Source organism: Pagrus pagrus, assembly GCF_965226575.1.
Source record: "Pagrus pagrus genome assembly, chromosome: 14".
NCBI lineage: Eukaryota > Metazoa > Chordata > Actinopteri > Spariformes > Sparidae > Pagrus > Pagrus pagrus.
Genome location: NC_140198.1, coordinates 323850 through 337104, shown reverse-complemented (window position 1 = coordinate 337104; position 13255 = coordinate 323850). Strand labels below are relative to the sequence as shown.

Sequence of the window (13255 nt, the reverse complement as noted above, 5' to 3'; positions counted from 1 at the left end):
ACCAAAACTGGGTAAACTAACAGAAACGTGTCACACAAATATTCTACAAACATCATGGAGGAGACGGATATTAAATGATTCTGTGCTTCAGTCAGGGCATCAACCACTCTGGGCTTAACCTCCATGTTTTACATTAATAACACTAATTATTTATGAAGAGCTTTTAGCTTCAGTCTCGACTGTCGACAGCAGATTTAATAAAACATGATGAGACTGAGTGCTTCCTTTAATTAAGATGTCTGTTGTCTGTATGCTGCTCTGTGTCGCAGTGCCCCGTCCCATCATCCACCCGCTGTCCAGCCCCAGTAACATGTTCTGTGTGACCAGTCTGGACCCGGACACTCTGCCCTCTGTGGCCACGCTGCTCATGGACGTCATGTTTTACTCTGGAGGGTGAGGATGCTCGGTTCATCATAGAGAGGGCTGATCAATAGAAGGATGGGAACTACAATCACTGTTCAAACTCATCTGTCAGATCATGTCAGCTCAGATTTAATCCAGTCACACACATTTCTTCACTTTGTTTGATACTGTTGAGAAGCTCTAAACTCTACAGACTGCTCCTTTATAGTGCTGTTTCAGTCATCAGCTGTTAGCCGTTAGCTGGCAGAGCTGACAGGATTAGTTGATTCTGTTATTGGACTGAAAGAAAAGTTTGAGTTTTGGACAACAGAGGAAATGTGAAGCCGCCCCGTTGGACACGTTGGACACGTTGGACACGTCAAAGGTCAAGGTCACTGTGACTTCACAAAACACAATTTGGACTCCAGAAGTCATACGATGACTCTAAGTGTTGTATCGTAGTCAGCTGGACTTCTTCAGTTCTACCATACAGCACTTAGAATCACCATGACCCAGATGAACCCGGATGAACCTTCATCAACCAGAAGTCAAACCATAATAATACAACAGGATAAAATTATGCCAATCTGACATTTGATTTCCAAAAGGTCAGAGGTCACTGTGACATCATGATATTCTGCCACAGCTCAGAACTTGAGTGATTCTGGTCCAGACTGAACCATTAAGCCGTGAATCGTATGAATAAAATGCTCATCAGAGCTCAAACAAACGTCTTCAAAATGTCTCCTTCTGTCCAACCAACAGTCCAAAACCAAAGACAAAGAAAAGCAGTGAAATGGTCCCATTCAGGAAGCCGAAGCAGTGATTGGTTGAAACAATTGATCATCAAAATACTGGATTGCTTTTCTTTGGATGACCTCGTCTGTTAGGCGACGGACGGTCGCAGCTCTACATGACTGTGATTCCTGCAGTGTTGTCTGTTTCAGGTCGAAGGAGTCGTCAGCGTCCAGCGAAGACTCGAGTCACATCCGCTTCTTCTCCTTCTCTCTGATCGAAGGATACATCTCTCTGGTGATGGACGAGCAGACCACTCAGAGGTGTTTATATTCTGCTGCTGTGTGCTGTGAGGGTCGGTCCATTTGGACCATGTGTTAACGATGATTCACTGTAATTAAAGCTGCAGCTCAGCTCCTCATTAATTCAGTCATCAGTGATGTCTCATATAATAACTGGTCCAAACTGTCGTCATGTTCATAAGGTTCTGTGTGGCAGCAGCAGCTTGTAGGTCAGCCCGTCCACTTTATAGAACACCTGAGGAGCTGCTGCCTTAAAGGAACAGCTCACCTATTTCTCTCTGCTCACAACAGACTCACCTGCTCATCCTCAGCTCACTGGTTAATAGTTAGTCTTTACCTGTGACAGGTGGTCAAAACCAACCAGAGCTTTAAAGTCCAGAGTTGGACCGACAGGTAAAACAATTAAAGGTCAGAAAAAACAAAAAAAAAGAAATTATCATTTAAACAGTCCAACAGAATAATAATTTCTTAAATGTAATTTAATCTGCTCTGTTAATTACATTCAACCAAAACGGACAAATTTATATTAGTGGTGACAGGATGGCGCCCCCTATCTGTACACTGGTTGTCTACCAACAGAGAGTTCTGGGCACATAACCAGTTAAAACCAACACGATTAAAGCAGTAACGAGCTCCACCAGAGAGAAGAGCTCTGCTGCTGTGTGGCTGCAGGCTAGCCAGCTAATTAGCTAATCAGCTAGTCAGCTGTAACATATTGAGATGGTTCAAAAGTCAGCGTGCGAACAGTCATCTGTCTTTGATACTGCAGATAACAGGTGTTAGCCTCTAAGCTACTGTTAGCATCACTGGCTGGTTACAGACTCACTCAGAGGTTAAAGGAGCACTTCTGATTAAAAAAACAATCATTTTAAAGTTGTAACTTCAGGACTCAAACATTCTGCTTTAATACTGATGTTTTAATATCTTTGTTCTCTTCCAGGTTTCCAAACAACGTCCTCTTCACCAGCGCTTCTGGTGAACTTTGGAAAATGGTTCGTATCGGAGGACAACCTTTAGGATTCGGTGAGTTTGATGTCAAAAAGCTCATTTGAGCCCGTTTTACATATGAAGTCTGGACAGTGTCGAGATTGTCAGACGTGTTCACACATGTTGGAAACGCTCTCTGTGGTTATGGCGGGGGCGGGGCGGGGGCGGGGCGGGGCGAGGGGGCGTGGCCTGGGTGGGAGCAGGCTGTGTGATGGAAGCTTAAATTTGACAGTATGAGATGATATATAGACCCCTAACCCTCTTCATGGAACAAGTTACCTGATGATGTTAGAAGCATTGATTCTGTAACTGTTTTTAAAAAATGACTTCAAAGGCAATGCTTTGACAGGCAGACGGCATAGATGATCTTAAAGTGCGTGTAAAGTAGGGCTGTCACTTTTTATTCAAAATTCGAATATTCGTTCGAATGTGGGGGGAAAAGTTCGTATTCGAATGTAATGACCTGTTCGAATTCAAGATTTACAGTCTATAAGCGCAACAGACCGTTTGAAGTAGTTCGCCTTGTGATCCAGCAGAGGGCGCTCAAAAAATTCACTATCAGCTTGACCTATTGCACGCCCTATTAACCCTCGACCTATCAATTCAGCTAGTAATATTATGTTGTTTGCTACGATACTAGCAAGCAACGCGGTCCTGAGCGGACAATCACGACACCAAAGCCGTCTGTCGACTTTGTACAAAGCAGCTGTCTTTCTCTACAACGACAACAAATCTGCTACCTGCTAACTTGCGGCAGCGGAGACCGAGGCACCAGCGGAGCTGCCGGAGTGACGTCAAGTGTACAACCTCGTCTGACTGAATAAACTAATAAATAATAATGTCGTGTGTTGTCGCGGGGGGTGGGTGGGGGCGGGGTATTCAAATACATTCGAATAAATTGCATGTCATTTCAAATTTGTTCGAACTTGATTTTTTTAAAAAGTGACAGCCCTAGTGTAAAGCAGCAAAAAATTGGTGTTATGAGTTTGTCACACCACAGTAACATGTATCATTGACCACTGAGCCAAATTTGAAAGATTAAAAAAATCTCCAAGTATATAAAATTAGGTCTCAAAATCATGGAAAAACAAGCACTTCTCTCTTCTGTGAAACGCTGGGGGCGTGTCAGTTAGAGGCACTGAAACCACGCCCACGCTAGAGGGGAGCCCTCTGTGTACTGCACAAGGACGCAGCCTAGCAACAATGGAAGCTAGTGCTAGCAGCATCGTCTGAAGGACCCAGCACTACCTGTTTGAGCCATCAGAGCCAGAAACTGACTCTGAGTCCGACACTGATAGTGCTCAGCCTCGTTCCTCACAGTCTCCATCAGAAAGGTAATTTATTTCCCAGTAATTTAAACCCCAGTCTACATATAATTCCTTGTCATAGCTATATTGGTGCACATAAAATATTACCTGTGGATTATCATTGTGCTGTCAGATGGACTCACTCAGGGAATCAAGCCAAATCATGTCATGATTAAATGCAATAACATTTGCTAACATTACATGGGCATGACAGGATGCACGATGTAAAATCACTTTCAGGATTTGCACCTTCAGCAAAATGCATTTAATTAAACGAATACAATATTTATAACATAAGCACACACTGACACTGGCGGGCACGTAATGCCGGTGGCGGAGATGGTGGCAGCCGCTGTCGGCGGGACGGGAGTATGCAAGCCGGGGACGGAGAGGGTCGGTTCGGCCCCGCTGACCAGCGTCAACGGACTCTTCAGAAATCCAGACTTTACCTGGTGGCACTTGCTGTAACTATCGGGGGTAAAGTGGACACTGCAGAGACGGGTGTCGGTGGTGATTTTGAACTCTCCACAGTAGCTCCTCTTGACAAAATCGATCCACCGTTTCCTCACGTTGTCTCGGTAGGAGACTTAAATAAGCTAACTGAGCCGTTACCCTGGCCTGCACACTGTGGCATCCAGGAAAGATGCATGAGCTACGTGGAGGAGACATGACTGGTTAGCTGACTGGTTGACTGGTTAGCTAGCCGCAAACTATCGTTAGTGATGCTATCCAAGACTCGAGAACTAGCGGGAAAACCACTGAAGCTAATGCACTGAATGTATTTATACCACTTCTGCTGCAGGGCGGGGCTTATGCTAATAACGCGGCTATGATTTCTGACCCGCCCATTAAATCCTGAACACAGAAATTTTTAAACACAGTTTGAAGGCCTAGCTCCATAATTAAATTCTAAATGGTTGAATGGCTTTTTACATGTTTTAAGGAAATACATTTATGACCTATTTAATGTGTTTAGAAGAAAATGGCTCAATTTGCTTTACACAGACTTTAAGTCTGCTTTGATTTCCGGTTTGTCCAGGGTTACTTTAAAGTTCAATATGTTTTGTTATAACTGATTTTGTCATTGTTGTTATTGTTATTGTTGTTATTGGTATGTCATTGTTGTATTGATTTTGTTATTGTTGTTATGATTTTCATTATTATTATAATTATTGTTGTTATGGGTACCATGCAGCTTTTTATATTATTTGGAAGTTCAGCTCCATTTCATGTGTGTTTGATCATCTTATGTGGCTTTTTAATGGACCCCAGGAAGAGTAGCTGCTAGCAGGTGTAGCAGCTAATGGGGATCTTAACAAAATAAATAAATAAACCCACTCAAATGATGTATTTTTCTGTCTACAGATGAGTGCGGCATCGTAGCCCAGATATCAGAACCTCTGGCAACTGCTGACATTCCAGCTTATTACATTAGTACCTTCAAGTTTGACCACGCGCTGGTAAGACTGGACCCACCCAACACTGTTGATTCAAGGCTGTCGAGACACCACCATGAGTCCAGCATTATAAATCATTTCTGACTTTTGCTGACGTCACTTTGTGCTGTAGGACATTCATTTGAATTGTTTTTTTGATGTTTTAGACCAAGTGATTAATGTATGATGACAGTCAGATTATCTTCAGCCTGACGTGCTGCTGGGTAATAAATCCTTGTGTGTTCTGCAGGTTCCTGAAGAAAACATCCAGAGCGTGATCGGAGCTCTGCGGACGAAGAGCACGACGACACAGTGAAGGAATCCGGAGGAAAACAACCGTTTTCATTGGTTCAAACGTTATCATGTCCAAAAAGTGCCAAGAGATGATTGGTGGACTCCTGTGGACGGGCTCAGAGGAGGGTGAGGGAGGTGTCGGGGAGTGACGGTGTGTTACGGATGCCTTTGTTACCGGGTCAGTTTCCCCCCAGCGGCCCTCCTTCCTCCTGAGCGCTGCCTGCTCTGTAGTCTTTACTCCTTCAGTTCGTTTCCTCTCTGAAGCTGCTTCGTCCTCCCCCTCGACCCTCTGAGCACCATACTGTATTAGTTACATCATCCTCTGACAGAGGACGACGAATGTACTCTCTAAACTAATATTATATATCTATATATCTATATATCAAGCTCTCCATCTTTACTTTGTTCCACAGCTCATCTCAGTGCCAACATGTCTGAATGATAAATTGATGCCTTCGTCTCAAACTGACGCCGGCTAAGCTCCAGTGTCATCACGTGTTTTTATGCTTTTAGTGGCTGTTCAACATGTTTCAACCGTCAGACTGACGTTTTACATGACATTTATTTTAAAAAGTCAAATGTTTTCACACTGTGAGCAGCTGGATTATCAAAAGTCTGAAGTTTTGAACAGAGTGGTCTGTTTTATTCTTTATGTTGTGTTAATCAATGAGCTCAGAGTGTTGGGTTATTAATCCAGAAACATTTTCACAATAATGTGTCTTAAAGACATTATTTTGGGGTTTTTCAGTTGTCAGATAAAAATCAGCTGTTTTTAACTCTGATTAATTATTTATTTATCTGACGCCACCTGCTGGTCACAAACCAGATGACACTCCCATCAGCCTCAGCCGTTTGTTTTTAGTGCTAATTCTCAGCATGTTAGCATGCTAACACTAAGATATTAAACAGGATGAATATAACTTGCTAAACATTAGCATGTTAGCATTGCTATTGTGATGCAGGTCAAACATGAACATTTTAAATGAACTTCATCAACAACAGCTGAGGATCAAAAACTGTCTGGGTTTATTGTTTTAAATTTATTTAATCTTTAAATGAGAAATAAAGCCTCACAGAGTGGTTAGCACAGTTAGCGTAGCATTTTGTCTTATTTAGTGAACCGATTAATATAAAAGATCAATAACTGAGAAAAGGTTCCATCACTGGAGTTAACTGAGAAAATAAAAAAAAAAACAACTTTCACAATATTCAAATGTTCACGTCTAAAATAATATGATGATGAAGATTATCACATTATTATCAGATTATCATCATATTATCAGATTATCATCAGATTATCATATTATCATCAGATCATCAGATTATTATGATCAGATTATCAGACTATGATCAGATTATCAGATTATGATCAGATTATCAGACTATGATCAGATTATCAGATTATGATCAAATTATCAGATTATGATCCGACATTTTTCATCAGAATCTTTTTTTTTTTGTCTGAAGATAAAATAAATGAATTTGAAAATAGCTTTTTTATCTCCGTGAAGGATCCTCCCTCAACTATCTGATTGATTACACCTCGTTATCAATAACAGCCTATCAACACTGAATACTGTGAATCTGCAAAGTAACTAGTAACTTAAGTTATTACTGAAATGAGGTGGACTAAATAAATAAATAAATTATGAAAGTGATGAAAACTCAGCTTTAACTTAATCAAATGTTTCACTTCCCGCCCTCATTGATACACATGGAGCTGAAGCCCGAAGGTGATTAGCTTAGCTTAGCATAAAGACTGGAAACAGAGGGAAACAGCTAGCGTGCTCTGTCCACAGTTTAAAATACCGACTGTAAACTAATTAAATATTATTTATTTTATATACTTATATATACTTTATGTTATTGATAAAGAAAGAAAACTGATGACTTATTGATCCTGTTGCTCACAGTGTGAAGCTGCTGTCAGACCTGATGATGATGATGATGATGATGTTTGCATCAACACTAGTAATAAATGACTGAGCCACTTTGACAATGTGCTAGAATAATGACGAGTGCTAACATAAGCTAATGTCCACACGGGGACGCCCTGGTGTTGTCCTTAAAGCTGCCCCCCCCTCCTGCCCCAGTGTGCACTTTAATGCAGGTTGACCCCACAGACCTGCTGTACTGATGTGAATATACAGGAGGGCTTTTACTTTACATCCTGTCCACACGAGGACGATTCTGTTGGTCTTAAACATGTTTTTCTTTCTTTATTTCCTCCTGATCAGCTGTGATTGGTTTCTGATCAGCTGTGATTGGTTCTTATCAGTGTTAAACATGAGGACGGTGACGTTTCTTCTGATTCACAGAAAACAGTGAAAGCTTTTCTCATCTGAAGCTTCATGTGTGGAGAAAATAAACAGCTTGTTGTTTTTGGAGCTCGTTTTCATCCATGTGTCATTTTTACTGTCTCTCAGAGTCGACTGTGATCAATAACCTGCTGTCATCACATCTGTCATCACAGCCTCAACAGCATCTATCAAGTCACCAAAAATAGAGTTGTTCCGATTCCGATGCCAGTATCGGAAATGCCCCCGATACTGCCGAAAATGCTGGCATCGGTATCTGCGAGTCAAGGCACCGATCTGATACCACGTAATTTATTAGAAATAGGAGTCTATTTACCGGTTAGCTCCGTTAGCTCCGTTAGCTCCAAGAGTCCACTGGATACGTGTCCGCTGTGTTATTTTTAACAAAATAATTATTCCTAGATTTATTTAGTTAAGTTGCACTACTATTTTATACTGTTCTATTTAAAAATAAATGGCTTTCATTTGCTGTATTCATTCATGTTTTACAAAGGGTTTAACCTGAGCCAGGCCTCACCACAATGATAATCACATCACAGTCATGCAGGCGTAGTATGATATATTTTTTTGTATAACACACTGGTATCGGTACTCGGTATCGATAGGCCGATACCCAGTAGGCGATTTGAGGGGGGAGGCCGTCCCCCTTGTTAGCAATATTACCAAAAAGCATTCCCCTTGTTAACCTGCCATCACTCTCCATCCCATAGTAGCAGAAAGTGTGTTACAAATCACAAGCGTCCGCGATCAGCTCCGGCGCACAGTGGAGTCGAGCCGTGCACGGCTGCTTTGCGTTCCAGCTGCCTGGACGATTTTTGACAGAAGCCGCAACAAGCTGCACAGAGCAGATCGCGCCGGCAGGAAGTCAGAGACGGCATAGAGCATCCGGTCAATTTTCAAAACAAAACACCGTGTGCAGACTCCCGATTGCATAAAAACAAAAAATGACCAGATCAACAAAATCTGAGCAAGTCAACAAAATCGGGCAGACAAAAGGCTCGGTTCTGAAACGTTCCCGCTGGGTTCTCTTTATACATTCATGGTATGATGCCGTGCAGAGGGTGGAACAAAACCTGGAGCAGACGCGACGTCATAGAGCAGCTCCCGGTGGACTCCCAGCGTCTCTCGTGTCGAGGAGCACAACAAGTTTGCTTGCTCTAAAACTAAAATGTTACTTTTTGTAAGTGTTTTCAGTGTCTGTTCAGAACATGGTGGCTTATGTTATGTTGGTAATTGTCATTTTTGTGCTGGTTTATAGTTTAACCATTAGTGAGGTAGCTGTTACATTTCCTGACACCAGCTGTTTTATGCCCCATTGAAGCGCACTCTGCTTGACAAACTATGTAATTACACCAATTTTAAATTAGCCCAAGCATGTTTTTCTCCATTATAGTTTTTAAATATAAGGTTTTCATATCGATGCATATCGGACAATATATACACCGATACCGATATATCTGTGAGAGGCTAATATCGGCCGATAAATCGGTCGGGCTCTACTATTTTGCACAATGTTCATTTTGTGTCCTTCAAGGAATTTAGATGGAAAAAATTCCAAGCGATCATGTAACTTAAAATGACCCTGCTGCAGTGAATTGTGAGAAACATGAGAAAACCCTGCCTGAATAAACCCAGTCCACTGCAAACAATTTAAAGGTGTATTTACTCATTAATTTAATACAGTTATAAAAAGACAACTGTAGTAGGGAGAGAAGGAAGTGGATAACTGGATCAAATGGAGTTGTAGAATTAGAAATTCAGTTATGGTTAAGGCGTCCTGCAACAATGTCCTCTGGGAGGTGTACATACATGTGTCGGGGCAGGGTGGTGCTCCCATTGGGCCATCCCCCCTGTCAAAAATTAACAAATCACCTACTGCCGATACCCACACAAAATCAAAAACATTAAAAACTGAAAAGATTGAGGAAGTCTCCAGCCACAGAGATGACAAATCAAAACGAGTTGTGAGTCAGCTGAGTCACACACATCTTCATGTACACTGGGCTTCACCCTCTGTCTGTGTAAGCTCCTCTCTCTTTAAGGCCCGCCTCCCTGACAGCCCAGTCCGCTCTGATTGGTCAGCTCCCACAGGCCTGAGTCAGCACCGCTCACTATGTTTTTAGCTTCAGTTAGTTTCACTTGTACCATGAAATCACCACAAGGACCAAAGACTTCACCAGCGCACACGTTAGAGAGCAGGATGCTAACATTACAGCTCTGTGTGGTGTTAGCATGCTGCTGGCTGCTAATCAAAGTGACACACAGCTGACAAGAAAATAAATTATTTTTTCACATCGTTATCTTCACACACACACACACACCAGTGAGGATCACAGAGTGACATGGGCTCATGATAGCTGAGCTAGCGCTGCAGCACAAATGCTAAAACCAACATGAAAACAGTTGCTGACATCAAACCTGCTGCTGGTTATTTAGCTACTATGTTTGAAATGAGGCTCAATGTTCACAGATTCTCTCATTATGATAACATCAGACCCACAGACTGGGAGGAGCCACATTAGCAACATGCTAACACCAATGAATAAACAGTAAAACAACATAAAACATGACAAAACTTACAGTTTGAAGTCATCTCACAAATGGCTGGTGTCATCCTGTTGATAATCCAGTCTGTAGCTACATCCATGCTGAAGCTAGCTGAGCGGCTTCTGAAGTTAGCTGAGCAGCTCCTGAAGCTAGCTGAGCGGCTTCTAAAGTTAGCTGAGCAGCTCCTGAAGCTAGCTGAGCAGCTCCTGAAGTTAGCTGAGCTCCAGTGAGTGTGACGTCGTCAGATGGGAGCAGATGAAGTGCATTTATTCCACGGCTGCTAACATGTTAGCTGTTAGCTTAGCATCCGGTCCTGACTGAAACGCTACAATCTGACATTGAATTTGTGGACTTCAGTGGCGCCAGAACTTTCGCGTCCAGAAACGGCTGTGATTGGTTGGTAGAGACGGAACGCCCCCTGCTGTGATTGGCTCATCGCCCACCTTTTCTTCTCCTCTTGTTGTCAGGCAGCTTTGAGCTTTTTGTTTTCCACTGAAACTTTTCTACATGAATTTATTTAAAAAACATAAATTCTGTCATTTTCTCAGTATTTGAGTTATTTTCTTCTCTTCACATTTGAGTCACATTAAAACTAAAATATAACAAAAAATTAAAGAGAAACTTTTAATTAAGAATCAGCAGAGCTGTGTATGAACAGAAACCTTCAGTACTTATATTTCAGTATATATACATATATATATATATATATATATATATATATATTTCTCTTTACCCTCATTTAAAACATGATTCCAGGTTATTGAGACACGTCCACTCCTTTAATAATACAAACATCCTGTTGTCAGTTATTACTGTAAAGACACAAATGAGTGCAGACGACAGTTAAGACCTTTATTCAGTATAATTATCTTATATACGCTGCGTGAGGACGTGGACATCCACAGAGGAATCAATCCAGATTTGATGATGATGATGATGAAGGCTGGTCCTGCGTTCAGAGAAAACCAGGCTGAAGCTGAAACAAAGACTGAGTAGTTCATTTGAGTGAATCCAATACAATCAACTTTATTTATATAGCACGATTTTAACAAACACAGGGCTTTCCAAAGTGCTGCACAACAAGATAAAAACACAATAAATAGATGAAGTACACAATAAAAAGATAAAAGTAATAAAATAAAATACAATAAAAAAGATAAAAATATGCACGTAAACAAATAAAATCATAAAATCATAAAATCAACACCCTACGTGGTGTTAAAAGCCAAAGAAAAGAGGTGGGTTTTGAGAAGCGTTTTAAAATGAGACAGTGAGGAGGCCGGTCTGATGTGCAGCGGCAATCCGTTCCAAAGTTTTGGAGCTGCAACGGAAAAAGCTCGCTCGCCTCTGAGCTTAAGCTGTAGGCACCGTCAGGAGCAGCTGGTCAGCCGACCTGAGAGCGGCTGGGAGGGCAGGGGTGCAGCAGCTCAGAGAGGTAAGGTGGGGCAAGGCCTTTCAAGGATTTAAAAGCAAATAAAAGAATTTTAAAATGAATCCTTAGATGGACAGGCAGCCAGTGGAGTGAAGCTGAAATAGGTGAAATGTGCTCATACTTGCGTGTGCCGGTTAAAAGACGTGCAGCTGCATTTTGAACCAGTTGAAGACGGGCGATGGAGGACCCACTAACCCCCATATAAAGTGCATTACAGTAATCCAGCAGAGTGGTCACAAAGGCGTGGATTACTGTCTCAAAGTGCTTTCTCTGAAGGAATGGTTTTATTTTTGCCAGCTGCCTCAACTGAAAAAAGCTCGACTTCACCACAGCTTTAATCTGGCTGTCAAGTTTCAGGTCAGCGTCCACTTTTACCCCCAGATTGTTCACAATTGGCTTGTGGTACTGTGCCAAAGAACCCAGATCGACTAGGGGGGTCACAGAAGTGCCACCAAAGACCATGACTTCTGTCTTTTTTTCATTAAAATTTAGAAAATTTAAAAACATCCAAGCTTTAACCTCGTGTAAACACTTCAGCAGTGGCTCAACAGTGTAGGAGTCGGACTTTTTCAGGGGGACATAGATCTGACTGTCATCCGCATAACAATGAAAAGAAATGCCATATTTCCTGAGAATGGACCCAAGAGGGAGTAGATCCTTTATTGTCACTGTCAACATTGTCACCAACATTTACTGTGAAATTACATTAAGCAGCTCCACATGGCAGTAGGACAGTAGAAAAATAAAAACAGTATATATAAAAGATACACAGATAAACAATATAAAAACAAGTCCCCATAAATATGGACATGTGCATTAAAGTGCAAGGTGGTGCAAAAGTGCAAACAAAGTGGGCTAATGTGTGTATGGTATGTATTCAATGTCAGTCCTTGCGTGCGATGGATAGGGGTGGGGTGATGGTTCTGGCAGCCTGGTGGAAAAAGCTGTTACTCAATCTTGCAGTTCTGGATTTGAGAGAGCGGTACCTCTTTCCAGAGGGGAGTGGGGAGAACAGGGCATGTCCGGGGTGTGTGAGATCAGTGCTGATGTTTCTGGCCTTCTTGTGCAGTCGGCCAGAGTACATATCTCTGAGGGGGCAGAGTGGTCCCAATGATCCTCTCTGCCGTCCTCACCACCCGCTGTAGGTCCTTCCTGTCCTTGGCAGTGCAGCTGGTGAACCACACAGTGCAGCAGTAGATCAGGATGAACTCAATGGATGTTCTGTAGAAGTTAACCAGCAGGGGGCGGGGGAGATGGGTCTGCTTCAACTTCCTGAGGAAGTCTCTGATGGGCCTTCTTCACCTGATTCGAGGTGTGGATGGACCAGGTGAAGTCGGCTGCAATGTGTACCCCAAGGAACTTGAAGCTCTCCACCCTCTCCACCTCCTCTCCTTCAATAGAGAGGGTGGGAGGCACAGTCCTTTTAGATTTCCTAAAATCCACTATGAGTTCCTTGGTTTTGGTTGTGTTGAGGTCCAGGTTGCTCTGAGAGCACCAGTCAGTCAGGTGTTTGACCTCCTCCCTGTAGGCTGACTCATTGTTGTTCTTAATCAGT

The 13255-nt window shown here is 42.3% G+C and overlaps 1 protein-coding gene and 1 long non-coding RNA gene across 3 annotated transcripts in view; one reads left to right on the top strand and one right to left on the bottom strand.

Annotated features, from left to right (window-relative positions):
- castor2 (cytosolic arginine sensor for mTORC1 subunit 2) overlaps positions 1–7790 on the top strand; it is a 20352-nt gene extending 12562 nt beyond the window's left edge. Inside the window, exons 4-9 of the mRNA XM_084374072.1 lie at positions 1–11; positions 270–393; positions 1290–1400; positions 2320–2402; positions 5039–5133; positions 5360–7790. The exon at positions 1–11 is cut by the window's left edge and continues 122 nt beyond it. Of these exons, the coding sequence (XP_084230198.1) occupies positions 1–11; positions 270–393; positions 1290–1400; positions 2320–2402; positions 5039–5133; positions 5360–5425 (490 nt within the window). The 3' untranslated portion in view covers positions 5426–7790. The remainder of the gene's footprint in view (positions 12–269; positions 394–1289; positions 1401–2319; positions 2403–5038; positions 5134–5359) is intronic.
- Positions 1–10604, bottom strand: part of LOC311269730 — a 129551-nt gene extending 118947 nt beyond the window's left edge. For both annotated transcript variants that reach the window (XR_014624137.1, XR_014624138.1), the window contains exon 1: positions 10302–10604. This is a non-coding gene — a long non-coding RNA (uncharacterized lncRNA). The remainder of the gene's footprint in view (positions 1–10301) is intronic.
- Positions 10605–13255: the final 2651 nt, after the last annotated feature.